Source organism: Lytechinus pictus, chromosome 2 (genome assembly GCF_037042905.1).
Source record: "Lytechinus pictus isolate F3 Inbred chromosome 2, Lp3.0, whole genome shotgun sequence".
Classification (NCBI taxonomy): Eukaryota; Metazoa; Echinodermata; class Echinoidea; order Temnopleuroida; family Toxopneustidae; genus Lytechinus; species Lytechinus pictus.
Window position 1 is genome coordinate 48,953,329 of NC_087246.1, and position 24,577 is coordinate 48,977,905.

The 24,577-nt window shown below is 37.2% G+C and overlaps 1 protein-coding gene across 1 annotated transcript in view; it reads right to left on the reverse strand.

Annotated features, from left to right (window-relative positions):
* Positions 1-24,577, reverse strand: part of LOC129283639 (hyalin-like) — a 39,778-nt gene that overhangs the window by 4,561 nt on the left and 10,640 nt on the right. The window contains exons 9-16 of the mRNA XM_064095675.1: positions 23,925-24,173; positions 22,539-22,784; positions 18,259-18,325; positions 16,742-16,953; positions 12,160-12,408; positions 10,657-10,902; positions 9,995-10,249; positions 8,227-8,475 (exon numbers count right to left, since the gene is read on the reverse strand). Of these exons, the coding sequence (XP_063951745.1) occupies positions 8,227-8,475; positions 9,995-10,249; positions 10,657-10,902; positions 12,160-12,408; positions 16,742-16,953; positions 18,259-18,325; positions 22,539-22,784; positions 23,925-24,173 (1,773 nt within the window). The remainder of the gene's footprint in view (positions 1-8,226; positions 8,476-9,994; positions 10,250-10,656; positions 10,903-12,159; positions 12,409-16,741; positions 16,954-18,258; positions 18,326-22,538; positions 22,785-23,924; positions 24,174-24,577) is intronic.

The window sequence follows — 24,577 nt, forward strand, 5'->3', positions numbered from 1 at the left end:
GATTAAATTGTATTGCTTGTGATATGATAGTGATATTCTGATTATATTTCTGAATGCTTGTGTTGCATGGGAGCGAGACTCCACAAATAAATTTGTATTTTTGAAATTTTGCGAAGCATTATTTTTACATTGGCTTTTAACGTGGTGTCTTGTGTTGAGTTAGATGGTCAGTCCATCTTCCTTTAACAGCATTTGTACAACACGCCCCAAGTCAATCCTTGTCTTTTATATGCAATTTGTTTTTGGTCTTTGGATTAAAAACCTGAATTAATTTTACCGTCCAACTTTAGAGAGATCATAAATATCAAGTCTATTTCTGGATATCAATCTTGTAATATTTCCCAAATTGCGCAAAATTGCGATTTTCAGAATAGATTTTCTAGTCTCTTTCCCATGTTTTGTTTGTGTCATTTTTTGAGTGATTCAGAGTGCTGAATTTTCATGCTCTTTGCTGTGTTTTGTTTGTGAATTTTTGCCTTGGGCGTGGCTCAGTTAGTGAATGGACCAAGCTGAATTGTGCTTGTTTTCTTTCACTTGTCTAGCTGAGCATTAATTCAATAGTTTGGTGATTGTTATATTTTATGTATAGTCACCACATTTTCCAATTTGAAATTATTCTGTTTTCTGGTTTAAAATAAAATAGGTGGATACTTATTTTCAACCATTTTCCAAGGAAGTTCCTTATTAACAAAAAGGATAGGCTAACTGTTTGGATACTTTGCTTGATTTTAGGAATTGAAATCAGGATAGACTATATTTGATTTTCTTTGGTAAATTGTCTTGCTATCAAATTTCAAGGTGGAATTAGGAATTTTATTATCTGCTTTGAATTCCATATTATTAGTAAATTCCCACATAGAATTGCAAATTGTTCTGCACTGAATGCAATAAAGTATAGGAAGGTATTTTCGGCCTGGAATTTTATATTCTACCTATATTCCTTCACTGTGATTGGTTTAAGTTTTAGGACTAGGCGAATTTGCTGTTAGGTCAAATTGGGTTTTATGTTTTTGAAATATGGCTGTTTGAAATACTTTTGATCAAACTGTGGAGATACCACATGTACTTTAGAAGTAATTTGCAATCCTCATCATCTTGGTTTACTGGTCAGAGAAGTTCAAAATCATCAACTTCACTTATTTATGATGGCGTTAATGGGAGCTGGAAGGTTTTCTTTCAACAATTTTCTCGCGATGCAGATAAGGCAGGCTGGACCGCCAAGCAGCGAATTAATAATTTATATTTGTGTTTGCGGGGGCAAGCTGCTGAATTTTGTGCAGCTATTTTTGAAAGCGACCCCAAAATTGATTACTTTGATTTAGTTTTTGAATTGGGACAAAGGTTTGGACGTGATCCACCTGGTACATTCCCTCAAAATGTTCAAACCCATCAAAGAGGGCATAGTTCTTTTGCTAGCCAGTTTTCTTCTCCATATTATTTTTCAAGTCCCATCACACAATCTCCTGTTCCTAATGTTTCGCAGGATTGTACCTCATTTATTTCTAAGTCTTGTAATCATCCAAGACACCCTGTTGAAGGTAAGGATTCTAACGAAGATTGTGCCACAAAGATGGCATCAATCAATAATAAATTGTTAGACAATATTCTTCATACCCTTTCTGAACTTGAGTCAAACCATAGACCACAACCTGTGGCAAAACGTTTAATAAACTCAGTTCATTCATGTCCCAAAACTCCCCTCTCTGATAATCACCCAAACTGGGAAGGGTTGAAGATAGAGGCCGACCTTCAACCCCAATAAAAGAAGGCCAAGTGTCCATATTAAGCAAAAAGAAATTAGATCCACCCAAATCTGGTAGTCTGATCTCTGGCAACGGGGAGGGCTTTGACCCAACGGTTGAAATAGGTGTGGCTTTGACCACATCTCTTGAAACTGAGGGCTCCCAATCCAGTGGGGAGGGTTTTGACCCGAAAGTCGAATCAGATGTGGCTTTGACCACATCTCTTGAAACTAAGGGCTTTGACCCTAAAGTTGAATCAGATGTGGCTTTGACCATATCTCTTGAAACTGAGGGCTCCCAATCCATACCTGACCAGGGACTGACTTCAACCGTAAGGGTGAAGCTTGATTTGAGCAACAAATTAGATGAAGGTGTTTCCTTATTTTCTAGTGGGGGTCCATCCTTATTAGTTAATACTCCTATTATTTCTGAATCTGCAAAGGAGCAGTGTAAAAATATTATTTCTGACCCTTTAAGTCCTGAAGTGGTAGAAATTGAAGCCACACCAGGTAATTCAGAATTGTCAGATCCCTTATTTCATGAGACCCCTAAAGTTGTAGAAATAGTCACTCTAGCTAAATCAGAAGTGACATCTGACTTGGTAAATAATAAGACTGTCAACTCTGATGTTTCTGATAGTTCCGAAATTACCATTCAATCTGATTTGTTTTATGTAGATACTTGTAAGATTGAGTTGAATCTGTTGACAGGATTGAATCCTAACATGCAGAACCATACAATCCATGCCAATGGTGCTGCAGTTACTCAGCGTCCAGGTGTCTGTTGCAATGACCTGCAAATGCATCATAGGTTTGCGCGAGATCACCGTTGCTATCCCTTTAGGTTGTACGGTACCACCTTGGTACCACCGTGGAATTGCGTAGATTTATTTTGCCCGCATACTTTCAAGAAAATGTATTTTGGCATTGATGATTTTTCTTTACTATAAAAGTATAATTTGAAAATACCTTGTTATTAATTTGCTCAAAGTTGATAAGGTATTCACTGAAGAGAATTCTCGTAACATTGTGTATTTATTACTCAGAGACAACTTGTCTTGTATTCTTTGATTTTGATCAATTTTTGACTTGGGAATATACACCATTGCTTGGTATTCATATTTTGTACCAAAATTGATTTAAATTTAAAAGCATGGTGTTCTAAATATCCTAACCTGAAGAATGACTTCCAGTTGTGATTAGGAATCAAGAGCTGAGAAGCAGAGAAAAGTATTTCTTTTGCTCAATGACTCTAACCCTAATCATGATTTGATTTTAACTTTAGAAAAAGATTTCAAAGGAAAATATCCTGAAGTGTTTTATTTTCATTTTTTGCATCTAGAATGACCATTCAATCTTTTTATGGTGCACTATAACAAGTGAGTGAAAACCATTGCTCTGATATTTTATTATTCACAGCATATTTTTCTGGGAATATTACCCCTGAATCCTCAAAAATAAAAAGGAGGGGGTAGGAAATAATGAAAATTTCATTAAATATTATTCAGTGATTTTATTAATTTAAAGTAAACCTGTCTGTGAACATTGTTACTTTATCCCTTTAAAGTTTAAATGATTATATTGAGGAATGCTTTTAAAGTTAAGTTTCTTCCATCCAAGCTTAACATGCGCATATAACATACAGCACACCCTTTAGGTTTTATCAAAAGGGGTAAAAGGCTTTTGAATTCAAAATGATTCAAAGTTATTTCCATTGATAATGTTTGTAAGCAGATTCCTCAGGTAATTGTGTTCAAAGCTTTTATACAAAACTACTCCCCTTTTAATTAAGCAGATGCTAGATAATTTCATTCAGTGCTTTCTGTAGAAAGTTATTCCATTGATCTACAGGTACTTCATTCAATTGGAAGATCTGCAGAAATCATCCCAAAATAAGCTATTGATCAATTTCCATCAAATAATACAAATGTATTTCTTTTGTTTCTTAAGCAGACCCTCTGAATATTTGAGAGCAGACTTGAGAAACATCCAAATTTATTGTCTTCAACCCTGGGATTTCTTCCATTTAATTGCAGAACATAAATAATAGATTGGAATTGCTATTGTATATAGAAAGGTAGGGCAATCTAATTGTTTAAGGGTGACCCCAACTTTTCAGACTAAAGGTGAAAGCATTGTAAATGGCTCACCTTTGGTGCAATTCCTCTTCCAGGGCAATGAGTTATGTAATTTGCATTCTTTTCTTTAAGAATCTTCCAGGGGCTACAGTAGATACAATAGTTCATAGGAAGCCAAGTCTATCCGAATTAATCTTAATTGTTAATCAGGGGTGTTACCAGGGAGTTCCAATTGAGTTGGTTTATTCAGTACATATTTATTTTGAGAGTACTTGTTATTTCCCATGTGCTTGTCCATGGTAAAAATACATGTAGTTACCTCGGAATATTTTTTGTGCTGATGAACTAATAATGTCTTTGTTAGAGTAGCTGCAAAATTGACATTCATTTTCTAAAATCTGACATTTTACTATCACTCAGAATGTCATTGACATCATTGAATACAATTCTTCTTTAACATTGACATAAGTCACTTATCATAATGGGACACATTTTTAATGATTATGCTATAAATCATTAAATAACCTGAAAAGCTGACACTGTCTTAACATTGTTATTGTAATTAGAGACAAGAATTACATGAATGTAAACACTTGTCAATATATCTTTTTGATAGATGGGGTTTTTATTTGTGGTCTTTTATTGAATTAGTTAATGAATAGAACTTATACCTTGAGCAAATGAGTTTCCAGTCCATTGCTTCCAAAATGTTTGAGTAATTTACAAATATTATGCTATATTTGGGCGCAATATTCCTGGGATTATTTAATGTAGGTTAGTGTGTATAAGGTCTTGAATTTTATGACTTCAGACTTCATCATTTTGCAGGGTTATTCATTTTTAAACTTCACGACCAGAATGTCTTTTTCTTTATTCTGGTTATAGCCTCCTTGGGAATCTGTTAACTTATGGATTTCTGCAAGGAAGATATAAGAATCGTTGAAACTAAGCAAATTGATAGAGTTCAATGAGGTCCTCTTTTTACTGGATAGATGACAAATATTAACAGATTCTCCTAAATCTGATTGTTCGTCTCTTGGCAATGAGGGCGGAGATCCATCGAAGGACTCCAGACCCAATCCTGGCCGAGGACAAGCCCCAGAAATTGGGATTTGTATTTATTCAGTAATATTAATCAAGCCCCAAATCTAAATGTCTAAGAATTTATCTTTATGGAAGGGATTAAGACTAAAACAAATTTTATAGAAATTTTGTCAGACCTTTGGGTCAACTATTTTGCTGGCTGCTGCAAGCATGCGTTCATATGTACATTACAAATTGTAGACATTCCAGTATTCCTGGGATGAGGTTAAGCTTGTCAAGTGAAGTGTTTAACAATCAAAGGATCCTTTCATAAATTCACATTGATGAGCTACCCCATTAACTGTCTGCTCAGAAAGCTTAAACTTTTTCACAAGAATTATTTTTCTGGTTTAAAATTAAATGTACACATCGGCTTTTGTAAACAATTGTTAGGGTGTCTTTCCCTTACAGGAGTAAAGATTTCTAGATCTTGACTTGTGTAGGGTGATAGTACGCCAACAAAGTCATTCTCCCTAGATTTCTTATTTACATTGGTCAACTTCTTTACAATTGACCACGTTTTCATCTTATGAATATGAGATATCATTCCTGGGATTTCCTCTTGGAAGTCAAGTTCCAATAATGATAGGATTAAGACTTGCAACAATTGTTGTAGCAAATCCAGTCGTTTGGCTAGAACTTGCAGTGAAAGTTGAGTCTAGAACCTGCAGAGAAACTCGTGGTCTAGAACTTGCAGGGAAAGTCAGGTCTAGAACTTGCAGAGAAACTTGTGGTCTAGAACTTGCAGGGAAGTCAAGTCTAGCAGTACAATCGGTTGCAGACAATCTAGTACAGAACTAGAGTCAAGACACAGCTATGACTTGTGCTAGACTTCAAATCTCGTACTACATTGTGTTTTTTTAAAACTGGTCAGTTTCTGACCTGTCGCAATACTTCGGCAGCAACATCTGTATTTGACGCAATTGCGTGGAAGCATTAAGTAAGTCTTCCCAAGCATTTTAGAAAATATGCATTTCATGTATTCATTATATCCCTTGCGGGCGAAAGGCTTGACCTTCGCTCTTCTTGCAGTCCATTTTGATATTAATATTTTTGCAAAACTTTAGAAACTCCCTTGTAGTCTCGGTATTAGCATCAAGCTTATCATGTGGCAGCGTATGTTTGATTAAAATACTTGTATTAAAAAGTCACATTGATAAGTCTCCCCTTGACCTTTTACCTGAGAAGTTGGATAGTTCTTTTATTTAAAATAAATTTGGGCATATAAATATACTGACTAAATGGCATGTTCATCCTCTGACCCTTGCGACTCCAGACAGTTTCTTACAAACATCTGAGAGCGGCAGTGGATTAACATTTATCGTTCCCTCCTTTCACTGAGGACTGCTTAGATCCACATGTGTACATATGACATATGGCCGGACAGTCCAAAAATAGAGGAAGTAACGATGTCCTAAAGTCGGGGGGAGTGTGGTAAAATGTACCACAGTCTGGGGCACGCGCGACTGCTCCCTACATACATGTACTACTGTGGGATGGGTTGGAGCAACTGCCTCCTTGGTTGGAGCATAGAATACACATGTACTATGGGCTAGAGGCTGTGTGCACACAACAATAGACCCAAACCCCCAAGCCCTGTGCATTCATCCATGCTTGGGTGCACAACTCAGGTCTCAGCATAGCTGCATAGTCAGGCCAGCCAAGGGATCTGATCATCACTTGAGAGTCGACCGGTGCGAGACGAGGACGTCTGTGTTTCTACACAAATCTACCTTCTGCTTCGCCCGTTCGCCCTTCGGGTTTCAACTAGCTGCAGCAAGAATACGTCACACCAATAGCCATCTACAGCAAGAATACCAGTGGCAGTAATATCTACAGGTTTTCTTTTATCTGGTGAGTATATCTAAAGTTTCCTTCTGTTAATCCCACTTTCCCCCTTTTCCCTCACAGGTGATATATATACTTATTACACCTAATTTTACCACACTAGTATAAGAAAAAATTCTGTAAATATTTTTTTTTTATAATTATTATGAATAAAATATGCAAATTTATTCATAAAAATATTATTTGCATATTTAACACCCTATTTCACTTCAAATTTTCTTCTTTTTTGCAGATGTCATCTTTGTAATCTAATTTAAAGGTTTCCACAAAGAAAAATTGCGAAAGCCAACTTTTTCCTTATGTATTTCTTTGTTTTTTATCTTTAATTTTTCATTGTTTTTTCAATGGAAATTATTACAGACCATTTAACAACTAAATTAAACCCTAAATTAATTGAAACAGACCAATTAGAACAAAAAATAATCACCCTTTTATGAATTTCATCTCCCATAGACTTTGTACACAAAGTATAAAAATGAGCCATTTTCGGCATGACATTGCCTCGTAAAAAGTCATGTGATGTCGCGATGGTATACCCGTATGTTGCGAATTTGGTCTCAAAAGTTGCGCGAGACTTAAAAAAAAAAGGCATAAAATTTTGCGGCGCTATCTTTTTGCATTTCGGAAATATCGCGCAACCTTAAGGGGGGGCATCATGGCCCCCCAGTCTCTTTAGGGTTAAGGCATGTGCTTTCAATTCCTTGGCCTGGCACTTAATATTTTGGATTAAGTCTCAGAATGTAGAAGGTAACGTAAAGAAGCACATGTGTACTAAAATTTGAGAGACTTTGTAATGCATCACATTCCCTGACTGAAATCATTAATCAAAGTAATGTGTTAAGGCCATGAGTTGTAGATGTTCAGTCCCCTGAATTATACTAGATTTAGCTGTGATGTAAATCATTTAAGAAATGTGAAATATTAGGGAAATCAAACCAGATTTCATTATTTGCTCAATAAATCTATGCATCTACTTTTGCTATTCCATCTTTTGAATGTGCATCATTCGAATATTCTAAGAAGATACACCTCCAGATCTGTATGCCCACCTCCCGTGCGTCATAAGTCATAATAAAAAAGTGGGTTGCTTGTTAATTTTGACCAGCAGCCCTCTAATCCCATTATGACTAGTGACTCTCTGCTCCAATTTTGACTAGTTACCCTCTGCTATCATATTATTGCTTGGCAGGTCTTAATGGCCCTCGTTTTCAAGACTCGCAACCCTCTTATTCTAGTATAACAAGTAAACCTCTTATTAGATTATGACTATAGCGCACGGGCTGAACTGATCAGAACGCAAAAGTTCCATCACTGCGAGTGATGATTGATGAAGAAACTACCCTTTATCTTAAGGTTGACCTTTGACCAATCGTATAGCAAGATTCTTAGTATGCAGAATATAAATAGAAATAGCAGGGACTCTGACTCGCAGTCATTATGACTAACAGGCTTGCCCAAATGTGACTATGGACATACCAGCATTAATGGTGATTCGAAATGAGCAAGAAGCTGTATTTCCGCTTCCATCAGTATAGGTGTACGTGACTATTGTTGCTCCTGTAGTAAAGCTATTTCCAGATTGATGACTTGCTTGTACAAGGCTGAAGCTTCCAGAATTATCACTAACCGTGGGAGTATCAAAGAATACTTGTCTGGAAGAAGTGCCTAATTCAACTGTTTGAGTAACGTCCGGAGGGCAATTTACAACAGGTGGTATGTTGTCAACTGTGAATTAAGAAGTATGAAGATTAAACATGTATTTAACTAAATATGTCCTACAATCCTGAAATATACAATAATCTTACAATATGAGTATTTTGAAACAAAGATGAAATAACTAAACAGACCAAACTTTTCACAGGAACTCAATGTAAAGTCCTCTAAAATCATCATCTTCAGCTTTACATCCTACAGAATAGGTACATATATTTTTTCATTACATTTGAATCATTTGATGAATACAATCAAAACAAAAAAAAGAATGAACTAAAAAAAAAAAAATTAATAATTTAAGAATTCAGTGCTCCCCACATGGTCAGCATTATCTGTACTCAAATTTGTATACTTAAAGGAAAATGAAACCTTTGGAACAAGAAAGCTTGTGTGAAAACAGAAAAATCAAAGAAACAGATCAACGAAAGTTTGAGAAAAATCGGACAAATAATGAGAAAGTTATGAGCATTTGAATATTGCGATCACTAATGCTATGGAGATCCTCTAATTGGCAATGCGATAAAGATGTGTGGTGTCACTTGTGAACAACTTTCCCATTACTTTAGTATATATTTCACTTAAACTGCCTCTTTTATCACATCTATCAGTAGATCCTGTATTCTTGCTATAGGAGGGCATGTAATACAGATTTTCAAAGAATACATTATGGATAAAGAGTTTATATCACCATAAGAAGAACAAAAAGGGACACTTTGGGGGTATTTTATAGTCCATCAAAGGGAAAGTTGTTCACATGTGACATCACACATCTTTATCGCATTGCCAATGGGAGGATCCCCATAGCATTAGTGATCGCAATATTCAAATGCTCATAACCTTCTCCTTATTTTTCCGATATTTCTCAAACTTTCTTTGTTCTTCTTTTATTTTTCTGTTTCCACACAAGCCCACTTGTTCAAAAGGTTTCATTTCCCTTTCAATGAACTGCATTCGTCTTGTTTCTATACTCGTTCTATAACCAATAGTGCATAGGGACAAGGAATTTGCTATGTGTACTCCCCTGTATTATTATCAGTATTAAATATTTTCAAAGATGTCATAATTCAGTAGTCTACATTCCAGCCTGAATGGAATAAAGGAAAATGGACCTTAATTTGAATCTTTTCTCACAATGATACACATATTCCAAGATTCATCACTCAGTTCTCAAGTTATTCAAAGAATGAAAACAGGAAGGATGACCATATGACATGAGAACATGAACAAAACAAAAACCCCTCCAGTCGGTAAAGGCATGAAACCCTTGCAGTCCGAGAGCTTAAACTCAGTCCCTCCACCACTTAGGCAATACTATCATTGTTTTTATGCTAATTCTGGCTAACCAAATGCTTTAATATTGTAAGTATTCATTGTCGAATCTTGATTCAGGGTAAGAAAGAGATTTGCATGTTCCTCTCTGCCTGCTTCTGTTTTGACAAAAATCATTAAAAAAAACTCCTTTCAACTCAAATTGTTATAGAGCATGAAAAAAATATTGGTTAAGATTCAAACTTTAAATCACAGGAATTACCTTGTGCTGTTACAGTGACCGAGAAGGAACACAGAGCTGTATTGCCTGAAGGATCTGAGAACTCAATCGTAACAGCTGCGGTGCCTAAGGGGAAGATATCCCCGTTGTTATGAGAACGTCTCAAGACCTCAACTTGACCAGAATTGTCAGATGCAAATACAATTGGCCATGAAACCACACCAGATGTAGCACCAAAGCCAATTTCTTCACTGAGTTGAGAAGGGCAGTTTTGAATAATCGGTGGAGTGTTGTCAACTACAACAAAATGGCAATTAGAATAGAGAATTACCATAGTATCATTTAGGTTTTGATTATTAAACAATTCTGATGTTAATTATATCCAAGTATATCCTAGTTTCGTTAAAATAAAGGCTGGTCTCAAGATAATCCTCACAAGTCTTACAAAAGGATACCAAGATGTAGCAAAATGCTTTCATATCGAGAAAAGTACAATGTATGGTCACCGTTACCTCATTCATTTTTACAAAGATAATTATTTTTTATTTTTATTGGTCAGGCACACTACTTTTTCATTTATTTTGGGTCTTGACAAATTTTAATCCCTGGAACAAAGTAACCAACTTTACACATACAAAGGATTTTTTTTTTAAAGCCACCATAATACAACAAAACATAAAGAATTGAAGTATCAGTTCTCCTACCTGGATTAACAATGACCAAGAAAGTGCAAGAAGCCTCATTGTTGCTGGCATCTCTGTAAGTGTATGTCACTGTAGTTGATCCCGTGGAGAAGAAAGTTCCAGTCTGAGGTGTAACACTGACCAGAGATACAGTAGAAAGGTCAGTTGCTGTTGCGGTGCCAAAATTAACTGTTCTACCACTCAATGGCACTTCAACGTTATATACTTCATCAGGCGGGCATGTTACTTGTGGAGGTAAACGGTCCACTGTATTGGGTAAAACAAAGCAATTTCTATAGTGAAACTAATACCTGGCTGACATACATGTACATTAAATCACTATGTTTTTGAAGTGCATACATGAATAGAAGTAATGAATAATTAGGGAATATTGGATGGCCTTGAGTGGGATGCGAAGAAATATTGAACGAGCTGAAGAACAATATTGGATGAGTCAGAGACGAATCCAATATTGTTCTTCAGCGAGTAACAATATTTCTACGCATCCCATGAAAATTGGTCATCCAATATTATTATTATTATTTAGATAACCCTACAAATATAAACATAAAGTAATGAAGCAAAAACAATATTTTTAGTAACCATCATTTATGGAAATCCTGTAAATCGTAAGCATGGCGCCTGAGTATTGTCATTAAAAAAAAAAAAAATCTCTGTAATAAAGTAAGACGCGCTAGCTTCTAGTGCAAGCGCATTGGAATTCAATAAATTGATGCTCCTTTACCACACCTCCTGGCAACTAATACGCTATGCAATTTAATTGTGACGTAACAATAGCTTAATGCACACAATCATTTATTAACCAATGATTAGCTTGTGGGCGGGGCAATATATTCATTTCGTCCAATATTTTCAATATTGGATGGTTTTCATAGGCATGCACATTAAAAATCTGTTTGAATATTTTGTATCTTTGAAACAACCTCGCAAGACGTCAAAATATATCTGCGCCTCTAAAACCCTACATCTAATTAATAATTAATATTATTTACCCATGTTAGCCACTTCAGTTCCCAAAACTGTTCAACCAGCGGGAACGGCTTAACATGATAATATTATTATTACCCAAAGTTAAGCGTGCCCAACCTCATCGGGCACTTAAGCATTCAAGGAATTTCTTCCTACTGGGTACCCATTAACTATATCTGGGTGGAGAGTAGAAAATGTCACTAAATGCAAGGGCTAAAGGATTTGTACATGAAATTATATCTCAAAAGTTTAATGTACATGTATGTCTAGTATATTATGTGCTTTAATTTTTGATAATTTCATTACAAAAATGTTTTAACTGTTTTTTTACCATAGCAACAGCATAGTTATAAAGCTTATCCATGGCCTATTATCAACATATTGAAGTGGTAAGTCAAACAACCAGCATGTGAAAACATCTTTCTTTTATAAAATTATGAAATGATAAAGCATATACCTGTATAAGCAGTTTTTAAACATGCAACTATCAGGAATTATGACCAACAAGATTTCCAAAAGAGACTACGGACATACCAGCAATAATGTTGACGAGGAATGAGCAAGAAGCTGAATTTTGGCTTCCATCAGTATAGGTGTAGGTGACTGCTGTTGATCCTGTAGTAAAGCTAGCTCCAGGTTGATGACTTGCTTGTACAAGGCTGAAGCTTCCAGAATTATCACTAACATTGGGAACGTCAAAGAATACTTGTCTGGAAGAAGTGCCTAATTCAACTGTTTGAGTAACGTCCGCAGGGCAATTTACAACAGGTGGTATGTTATCAACTGTGAGTTAAGAAGTATGAAAATCAAAGACATATTAAACTGAATAATCAACAAATAATCCTTGAAGTATTGTACTACCATGTGAGCAAAAAAAAAACTTGACACCTCACAAATCCCCAATTTAAGGAATAAATATATCATAAACACATAATTATTTTATATGGCCTGAAAGAGTATTTTCTCCAAAATAATCTGATACCATATTTATGCCGTATGTGTTAACGCTTGGATAATCAGGATGTATTTTTTTACTATGATGTAAAGCTTGATTTGCACCAAAGTAAGGCATGACTGCAATGAAGGAATCTGGATGCCAATGATGTCATAATCCAACATGAGTTAATAGTAAACATACTAGCAAAGCCCTATTCAATGAAATTAACTTGAGAATTGATACTAAAAAAGTGTTTATTAGACAGTCCTAATGTTAAATATTGAAAAGGTGCTTTGAAATGTATTTAAATGCAACCCTCATAGGATTTTGACATCTGGATTCATATAATTTGAGTCATGCCTTACTTTGTCAAAATTTACATCACTGTAAAGAATACCTACTAATTATCCAAGCATGAAAACAAACCACATAAATATGGCATCAGGTTATTTGAGAGAAAATTACATATTTTCCCCTTAAATTGGGGATTTGTGAGGTGTGTCAAGTTTTTTTTTACTCACACAGAATATATATATACTTAAAAAAAGACAAAATAACTAAATAGTCCAATACTATTAAAACCAAATATACACAACAAAAAAAGTAAGTCCCCCCTTAAACAAACATCAATGATTTCCGAACCAATGCGAGTTTTTAATATATTTTTACATGGGCGTGTAGGTAATTTTATAAGCTACCCTCTGAGTAAACGTTATAGACGTATTTCACTTCATGCTTCAGTGAGCACCGTCAGAAGGCAAAAATGTCACTTTTCAAAAGTCACAAGCCAAATATCATGACTTTGATTCCATTTTATTGGAACTAATTCCACATTCTCATCATAAAAAGTAGTCAGAAGGCTTGTAAAAGGTACTCTCTAAAAGACGATACAACTTTTTGGGCTAAATTTCACGGTTGAATAAACACAAGTCCAAATTTGCTATAATTTGATTTTTCACACATTTATATCAATAAAAATGATAGAATATGATGACAGTTAGTTTTGGAAGAGTTTCTTCAACAATATTCATCGTTTCACGGTTCAATGAACATTTATTGAAAAAAAAATACGATTTTCAAATATCATAGGCGAGTATTGGTTCATTTTGGGAACTGAAAATGATCTTTTCTCAACTTTTTCGTTATGTTCATGACCAATTAACTTGCTTCAATGATTCAAAGGCGTTTAATTAAATATCCACGCTTGAATGAACATGTGGAATGCGATTAGCTCTTTTTTACGTTATTGGAAAAAATGCAATTTGTTACAATGGATATCTGTCACAAACCTCCTTGCATAGTTCATTTGATTTGATTTTTATGAAAATCCCGATGTTTAATGCATCAGTGAGCACACAATATTCGAAAATTATGCAAATGAGAAGAAAGTTCAAGGCCTTGGCCCCACTCTGTGTCGTATCGAATGGTTATTTTGGTGTGCGTGCCTTTTGGATAGTGTTACTCTGAAGCCATGTACGAAGTTTCATGAAATAAATATTGGCAGAAGTAACAAAAACCGTCCATGAAACAAACACTCATTTCATATTTGTTAAAATTTTGACTTCGTCTCTCATAGACTTGTGTACATTATGGGTGCACATGTTTAAGAATAAGTAACCCCTTATTCAATATGGTGGAACTTTTTTTCACGGCTGTCTTTAGCAATGTCATTTGGCAGTAATGTTTATCAAACTATGGGCAGAATTCTGTGCAAAAATGAAATCGATTTGTTTATTTATGGATGAGTGAGCACGTATCAAAGTGGGAAAATTTGTATTTTCAATGTCACAGACTCATTTTAAAGGGTAATAAAGTGAATATTGGGGGCAATTTCGGTTTCAAATAAGACTTTAATTGCTATCGTTTTTATCATCCATCATTTCTATCACCACACACTTTCCGAACTTTAAACATTTTCATGGTTGAGCGAGCACATTCGAAAACTTAGGAATGAATACTCTTTATACTGCATAAATGTATTCTTTTCCTAACAATTTTTCATGATCAGTTTAATTTATGGACAAATCAGTGGTGGGTCCAAAATTTTTAAATGGGGGAGGGGCCTATAATCGGGGGAGCCACCAACATTTTCAAATTTTAACATGATCTAACAAGTTGTAGAGGATACTACCATAAACCCCTATGATACGTCACAATACAGGGGCCGGGGAAGGGTTTTAAAAGTGGGGGGGGGGGGCTGACCATGCAAAAAATCACAATCGTATGGTCTTTTTTACATTTTTGTACATGCTTTTGGAAAAAAGTGGGGGGAGGGGGCTGAAGCTCCCCGCCCAGCCCCCCCCCCCACTTCCGCGGCCCGTGCAATACATTATGCTCACTCAACCATGAACATATTATATCAAAATTGTGTGTGGAGTGGCTAAATGATGGATAGTAAAACAGCATAACACCATAAAATTCACCTAAAGACAACATTTGCCCAACTTTGTATTTGCACAATCTGAAAAACGACTCTTGTGACTTTCAAAAATGGTCATTTTTAATTCAATCTTTAATTACTCATGCATGACTCAACTGATCAATCTTATTTTTCCCCAGGAGTTGCTTAATGAGTGTAGAAAACCACCTACGGAATATCATATCTCAAAATATTTCCGTTCAAAAGTTACAGCAATTTGATTTAGGGGGGACTTACTTTTTTTGTTGTGTATATATAACCAAGTGTTTGAAAATTACCATTAGTCTTTCATCGTACAGAAAATCATTGATATCTTAATTATCTATAAATATGTATCATGAAAATAATGTCATAAATGCGATTATGTATGTAAGGGACATGTATAGTTACAACACTATGAAGTACAGGGAAAATGTAATTGTATATGAAATGTGACAATTGGAAAGGTTTAAATTTCCATTTCCATGTCTCCTAGCGTTGTAGTGCCTTGATGCTTGGTCTTAAGACTCCTGATGCCTCAATGGGCCTTAACCCTAAAAGGACTGGGCTATTTGAGATGTATTGAGGACTGGAGAGGGCCATGATTGCCCCCCCCCCCTTGTGATCTCGGCCGTAGTTCACGCGATCGCGCCGAAACTTGGCACGCACATTCTTTACCACATAAAATACAAGCTAGTATAAAAAAAAATTCTGTAAATAATTATTTTTTAATTATTATGAATAAAATATGCAAATTTATTCATAAAAATATTATTTGCATATTTAACACCCTATTTCACTTCAAATTTTCTTCTTTTTTGCAGATGTCATCTTTGTAATCTAATTTAAAGGTTTCCACAAAGAAAAATTGCGAAAGCCAACTTTTTCCTTATGTATTTCTTTGTTTTTTATCTTTTGTTTTTCATTGTTTTTTTTAATGGAAATTATTACAGACCATTTAACAACTAAATTAAACCCTAAATCAATTAAACAGACCAATTAGAACAAAAAATAATCACCCTTTTATGAATTTCATCTCCCATAGACTTTGTACACAAAGTATAAAAATGAGCCGTTTTCGGCATGACATTGCCTCGTAAAAAGTCATGTGACGCCGCGATGGTATACCCGTATGTTGCGAATTTTGTCTCCAAAAAAAAGTCATAAAATTTTGCGGCGCTATCTTTTTGCATTTCGGAAATATCGCGCAACCTTAAGGGGGGGCATCATGGCCCCCCAGTCTCTTTAGGGTTAAGGCATGTGCTTTCAATTCCTTGGCCTGGCACTTAATATTTTGGATTAAGTCTCAGAATGTAGAAGGTAACGTAAAGAAGCACATGTGTACTAAAATTTGAGAGATTTTGTAATGCATCACATTCCCTGACTGAAATCATTAATCAAAGTAATGTACTAAGGCCATGAGTTGTAGAAGTTCAGTCCCCTGAATTATACTAGATTTAGCTGTGATGTAAATCATTAAAGAAATGTGAACTATTAGGGAAATCAAACCGGATTTCATTATTTGCTCAATAAATCTATGCATCTACTTTTGCTATTCCATCTTTTGAATGTGCATCATTCGAATATTCTAAGAAGATACACCTCCAGATCTGTATGCCCACCCTGCTCCCGTGCGTCATGCACGTATGCAATCTTCCTCTTTTCTTATTGACCTGCTTCGCGATAGGAGACCCCAGATGGTCAAAAACATATCAGCAGTGACCATTTATGTAAGTAAAACCACCATGAAAACTATTAGAACAATGTCCCAAGTCCATTACCTTCTATCACAATAATAGTAAATGAGCAAATAGCAATATTTCCAGAGGGATCTCTTGCAGTGTATGTGATAATTGTCTCTCCAAAGTTCAAAAACATTGGTGAAACACGATCAGATGTGACAGTTGTTACGATATCAGTATTGATATCTAAGCACTTCATACACCTCCCGTAACATGGATACCATGCCTGTTGATTGACCTGCCTAGCTGGCCTGTATAATAAACCTGTATATACGTTCACTACCAAAGTCTCCACCAGAGTCCTTTGTATTGGATCATGGTGGCAGCGGTGGGATCAGTGATCGCCTTTGAAATGACAAGGATCAAGTAACCAGCTACTGTTGGGAAGTAAACTGCATGTCTTTTTACCGAAATTCGCATGCTTCATAACCTATACTAACCCAACGGGTGCCCGCTCGCCCCGGCTATCGCATCGCTACTGTACGTGAATACCGTACGTGCATACCCAATGCACTGTCACAGCAAACGAAACCGTGTTGTGAGAAGGAGCGAGATGCCAACGGTAACTGTAAACAATCAAATATAGCCTGAATAAGTTATAACTGTGTTCAATCACTGGCACAGAGGTCTGCATCAGAAGATCAACATACACTAAAAGTTGATAAAACATAAATTACTTAATTTTCTGGACTGGAGTGTGAACAATGAATTATTAATATTTTCTTAATATTAATTGTAAATCTGGAGTGTGAGAAGTGAGTGGGAGTGACCAGCATTTTCACTGCATGAAACACCTAATGACATTCACACAGGATTGTGAGTGCGTTACAGGTATCATCACCAGTCGACCTGTGACTGTAAGGAGCGTTCACACGTGGATATAATCAGACATTAATATCTACACTCATTCGTTTAAATACCTAATACGTACAGTGAACATACACAATGAGAAGTGGAAAATATCCAGAAATGAACTGGGAGGCAACAGACCTACCCGAAGAGTTCCAGCTTTTCAGACAAAGAATGGAGCTGATTCTAGCAGACCAAGACATAACTGATCAGAGAAAAGTGGCTATAAAAATCAAGATTGCTGTAGGCAATGAAGGCTTGCGTCGAATCAATGCATCGGGGCTATCAGAGACCGATAAAGAAAAACCGCAAGAGCTATGGAGACTATTAGAGGCACAGTTAAAGGTCAATATCAATTTTCGCATACACCGCTTAGAGCTAATGCGGTACAGGCAGAAACCAGATCGATGAATTCGTAACCAGGTGTAGGGACAAAGCCAAAAATTGCGATTTCGAGGAAGCTGAGTTAAATGAGCGAATCATGGAGCTAGTGATTGCGTCAACTCCAAGTCTCGAATTCCAAAAGTCATTGCTAGATCAACAGAAAGGTTACAAGGTCGAACAAATTTTGGTAGAAGGTCGTAAATACGAGGCAGTCGCTGCGAGCCGACAATGTCTTGAGACACTAGACCCTAAACAGAATATTGATTCGTTCAAGCGTAACCAGGAACGAAAAGCGTGTGGTAACTGCGGACGTTTCCACAAACCTCGTCAGTGCCCTGTATATGACGATGAGTGCCGTGCCTGTGGCACCAAGGGCCATTGGGCCAAATTCTGTCGTAAATCGAAAAATGATCGTAGTCGTAAACAGAATCGTAGATCAGATGACCGAAGATCCGACACGGTATCTGATGATCGTAAACCAAAACAAAACAAATCACGATCAAAGTCGAAAAGTCAAAAGGGTAAACCAATAAGCGAAATGGACATAACACATGATACTACCACAGATCATGATCATTATCAATCTACAGATAGTCCATTCAACGTAGCACAATTCAACACCATACACACTAATGGACCACACACAGTTGTAAATCCAGAAGGTACTGTAGCATTTGCTAACATTGACATAATATGCCCACAGAGAGTAGGTCAACATAAGCTTTACCTAAAAGTGGACTCGGGGGCAAGTGCTAACACTATCACAGTACGTACCGCCAAAGCAATATACGGTCTAAAGTGGGAATCGGTAGTGAAACAAACAACAATAAAACTTACGGCTTACGGAGAGACATCAATTCCATGTAAGGGTACACTAGACATAAAGTGTAGATACAAGAGTACAAAATGGTCAACACAGACATTCTATGTAGCAGATGTCAATGGTCCAGCGATCCTAGGGTTGAAAGGTTGCACTGACCTTGGAATTATCACAATTCACTCAATGCACAACAAAACACCTACACCCAATCCTAAACCTAAACAAACACCTATCACAAGTGTAAGGGATCTCAAACAAGAATATCCAAATCAGTTTGACGCTATTGGTAGTTTCCGGGGGAAGGCAATGCTTCATGTCAAGGACGATGCCAAACCTACCATAGACGCACCCCGCAAGTGCAGCGTACACTTGAAAGACAAAATCAAGGCGGAACTGGACAATATGGAGCAGCAAGGAGTCATCAGAAAAATCGAGTACCACACCGATTGGTGCAGCTCCATGACCACTGTTGTGAAGAAAGATGGATCCATCAGGATTTGTCTTGACCCCAGGAGGTTAAATGATGCCTTGAAGAGATGCCCGCACAAGGTACCAACCTTGGAAGAGGTCCAACCTGTCTTCGCAGGAGCTCAGTACTTCTCTAAGTTAGACGCGAAGGCTGGTTACTGGTCGGTTCACCTATCAGAGGAGTGCCAGGATCTCACCACATTCCGTACACCATTTGGAAGGTACTGCTTCCAAAGACTACCATTTGGGTTATGTACTAGTCAGGATATCTTCCAGCAGCATATGGATAGGATTGTCCAAAATGTGCCAGGCTGCATATGCATCGCAGATGACATAGCGATCGTAGGAAGAACGGAGGAGGAACACGATAGGAATCTCTACTTACTCATGGAGACGGCAAAGCAAGAAGGCTTAGTGTTCAACAGCTCCAAGTGTACCATCAAGAAAGAAGCCATCAACTTCTTTGGTTCCAAGTACACTAGATCAGGTATCTACCCAGATCCGAGCAAGGTAGAAGCTATCACATCAATGCCATCACCCAAGGACAAGGAAGATGTTCAGAGATGCCTAGGATTATTCACATACCTAGCAGCATACATTCCTAACTTCTCAGAGAAGTCAGCGCCACTTCGAGAACTTCTACACAAGGAAGTACCATTCATCTGGGACGATGATCATGAACATTCCTTGAACAGCCTGAAAAGTGCAGTATCATCAGGTGCATGTCTACAATTCTATGACCCAAAGAAAGAGACAACTCTTGAGGTAGATGCATCGATGAAAGGGCTAGGAGCATGCCTGCTCCAGCAAGGCAAACCAGTTGCATTTGCATCCAAAAGTCTTTCCACTGCACAGTCCAACTATTCCAACATAGAGAGGGAAACCTTAGCCCTAGTGTTTGGTATCAACCGCTTCCATACATATCTGTTCGGGAAGGAATTCAGCGTCATAACAGATCACAGACCATTGGAATTGATATGGAAGAAACCTCTTAGAAGTGCACCACCACGTCTACAGAGATTGCTTATCAAAGTCCAAGGATACCGATGTCAAGTCAAGTATCGACCAGGAAAAGACATGATTCTTTCCGATACCTTGAGCCGACTTCCTAATCCCAAAGAAGCACGCGATGTTCCGCTAGATGTCAGAGTGGAATCCATCTGCTCTGAAGCCGAAGATTCGCACCAGATTGACTTGATATACTTCGGACAACACAAGAGAACAGAGCTTCAGAGAGAAACAGCTAATGATCCTGTTCTCAGATCACTATGGCAAATAGTCACTCAGGGATGGCCCGAGACCATCCAAGAATTGCCGACATCCCTTCGTCAATTTTGGTCTTACAGAGATGAAATCGGAGTATCACACGGAGTACTCTTCAAGGGAAGTCAAGTCATCATACCGAAGACACTAAGGAATGACATCCTTAGACAGCTTCACCTAGGACACATGGGAATCGAAAGCACGAGGCGACTTGCTCGTGAGACAGTGTTCTGGCCAAACATCAACAAGGACATTGATCAGTTGATAAAGCAGTGTGAAACATGCCAGAAACACCAAGCAAGACAGCAGAAAGAGCCACTGCATCCCCATGATGTACCACCAGTACCATGGACCAGACTGGGAACCGACTTGTTCATGCTCAATAGACAAGAGTATCTACTCATTACTGATTACCATTCCAAGTATCCGATCATTGCTAAGCTAACCGATGCATCCAGTGCAGCTATAGCAAGAGAGATGACGGGAATCTTCAGTCTGTTCGGTCCACCAGAAGAGATTGTGTCCGACAACGGTCCACAATTTGTCGGGAAACCATTCCAAGACATGTGCAAGAAGTGGAATATCAAGCACATCACTTCTTCACCGCACTATCCAAGATCCAACGGATTAGCTGAGAGAATGGTTCGTACAATCAAGAATCTGTTGACGAAGTGTTCTCAAACTAGCCAAGACAGTCAACTAGCCATGATGCACCTGAGGGCAACACCAGTTGACAATAACTTGAGATCACCAGCAGAGATGTTGTTTGGAAGACCCATCAGAACCACATTGCCAAGTCACTATCTTTCGAGAGATTCTGCTGCCACCAAGTTTCTCTTGAATAGGCAAGACAAAATGAAGGAAGTGCATGATCGACATGTGAGTTCTGATTTGCCACCACTGCATGTAGGACAGCCAGTGAGGGTTCTGCATCCAAGAGACCACACTTGGATACCAGCCAAGGTATCCAAGGTCTGTGAAGAACCTCGATCCTACGAAGTTTCAACGCCGAACGGAGGAATCTTGAGGAGAAATAGATCTCACTTGAGGGAAGTTCCATCCACCAACCCAACTCCGAAGCGTGTGAGGTTTGATGAAGACCACACCACAGAAACTCAACCAGAGGAAGACAACGTCCAACGAACACCAATGTCCAACTCTAACGCTAATCAATCTCAACAGACATACTCACAAACTACGAGATCTGGACGCACTATTCGCAAACCAGAGAGATTCATGTTTGAAGATTGAACATTAGGAACACTCTAAACTCTCAAACGAAGAAGAGAAAGAGAAGAAAGAAGAACAACACTGAAGACAGTAGTGTAGTTTAAAAGTTTATTATATGCATGTATAATCATTGTACATTATTTTTGGTATGTCAAGATAGTGTTTACGAAATTATCAAAAAGACACTATAGCCAAAACTTATTGTTTGGAAATATTGATTTCAGGATCAATCCGGTTATCCAAATTATCATCAGTTTTGCACAAGATTGAAGTTATGTAAAATTGAAGATGCATACAGTTTATCACAAATTGATATTATTCTCACAAACCAAACAATTTCTATATTATTATCTGATATATCATAACTAAGCCAAATTACCAAAATTTGCAGACTACCAAAAGTATTGATTGAAAACAATATCATTGAAATTTGAAATTCTCAATCTTATCAGAAGAAGGGGGATGTTACGATATCAGTATTGATATCTAAGCACTTCATACACCTCCCGCAACATGGATACCATGCCTGTTGATTGACCTGCCTAGCTGGCCTGTATAATAAACCTGTATATACGTTCACTACCAAAGTCTCCACCAGAGTCCTTTGTATTGGATCAACAGTGACAGAACCGGAGTTGTCTGTTGCTGTGGCAGGAATCCAGGCAACTACTGTCCCACCTGTACCCACAGTAGAGGACTCAGTGAACCCTTCCGGGCACACTATCTGGGGATTAGTCGTATCAACTGCGAAGAGAAAAATACAGAGTTCTAGCATTGTATTGTGCTTAAAATTGGACAGAATTGAAGTATCAGTTCTCCTACCTGGATTAACAATGACCAAGAAAGTGCAAGAAGCCTCATTGTTGCTGGCATCTCTGTAAGTGTATGTCACTGTAGTTGATCCCGTGGAGAAGAAAGATCCAGTCTGAGGTGTAACACTGACCAGAGATACAGTAGAAAGGTCAGTTGCTGTTGCGGTGCCAAAATTAACTGTTCTACCACTCAATGGCACTTCAACGTTATATACTTCATCAGGCGGACACGTTACTTGTGGAGGTACACGATCCACTGTATTGGATAAAACAAAGCAATTACTATAGTGAAACAAATACCTGGCTGACATACATGTAAATCACTAGGTTCTAAAGTGCATACATGAATAGAAGTAATGAATAATAACCTCATAGTTACCCAGGTTAGCCACTTCAGTTCCCAAAACTGTTCGCCGAGCGGGTCCTGCTTTAACATGATGATTTTATATTAACCCAAGCTTTAGCACGCTAACTCAGCCCTGATTGGGCACTTAAGCATTCAAGGAATTTCTTCCTACCGGTTACCCATTTACTACATCTGGGTTGAGAATAGAAAATGTCAATAAATGCAAGGCGAAAAGGAATCGTCCATGAAATCATATCTTCAAGCAATTTTGTACATGACATACACTTACAAAATGCCAAGTAACTTCCTAACTGCAATTTCGGATCCTTGGGATTTCAACCCATCATGTGCTTTTTAGGATTAAAAGTAACCATTTACCTCAATTATGAAAATCAACCCTCTACTTCAATTAGCGATGCTCCTACTACTCTCTATGATTAGTTACAATCTCCTCTTATTCTAACTAGGCAACCCACAACTCATATTACAAAAATCTGCTTGTATTATTTGATAAGTACATGTAGTAACTCTCTACTCATATAAAAAAAATTGATATTTGATCACTGGAAGCAGATATAAGAAATAAAAATCCTCAAAAAAATAATTTTGTCTAATCTAAATAATCGTAGGCCAGGCAACCACTGATCAGCAACAGATTTATGTTGCCTCTCCCTTAAATCGTTGAACACCAAACATGGCAGCAGCTACTCCCATCTTTTAACGTCTTTTGGTCTTACGCGGCATGGTTTGAACTCCTGACCTAACGGTTGTGAGATTGACGTGCAACTGAGCCAACACACTGGTGAATAAAGTGAAACTCTTATCATGTCAATCTATCATTATGAAAAACTACCATTTTCTCTCAATATGAATAACAATTACCTTCATTAAATGTAATGATGCTCTTACTTGATTATGACAAGCAACTCGCTATGCCCATTATAAAATAGAAATATACACATTTCATTTTGATTAAAGACTTGTCTTTTGGCTTTAATTAGTTACGGAATTATGACAAGGAAGATTGCCCAAATGAGACTATGGACATACCAGCAATAATGTTGACTTGAAATGAGCAAGAAGCTGAATTTTGGCTTCCATCGGTATAGGTGTAGGTGACTGTTGTTGATCCTGTAGTAAAGCTATTTCCTGGTTGATGACTGGCCTGTACGAGGCTGAAGATTCCAGAGTCATCAGTAACACTGGGAGTATCAAAGAATACTTGTCTAGAAGAAGTGCCTAATTCAACTGTTTCAGTAACGTCCAGAGGGCAAATTACAACAGGTGGCATGTTATCAACTGTGAGTTAAGAAGTATGAAAATCAAAGACATATTAAACTGAATAATTAACAAATAATCCTAGAAGTATTGTAATACCATGTGAGTAAAAAAAAAACCTCGACACCTAACAAATCCAATTCAAGGAAAAAAATATTTCATGAACACATAATTATTTCATATGGCCTGAAATAGTATCTTCTCGAAAATAATCTAATACCATATTTATGCTGTATGTGTTAACGCTTGGATAATCAGGATGTATTTTTTTACTATGATGTAAAGTTTGATTTGCGCCAAAGTAAGGCATGGCTGTCATTATCCTACATGAGTTAGTAAACATACTTGCAAAAGCTTATTCAATGAAATTAACATGAGAATTGATACTAAAAAAGTGTTTATTAAACAGTTCTAATGTTAATTAT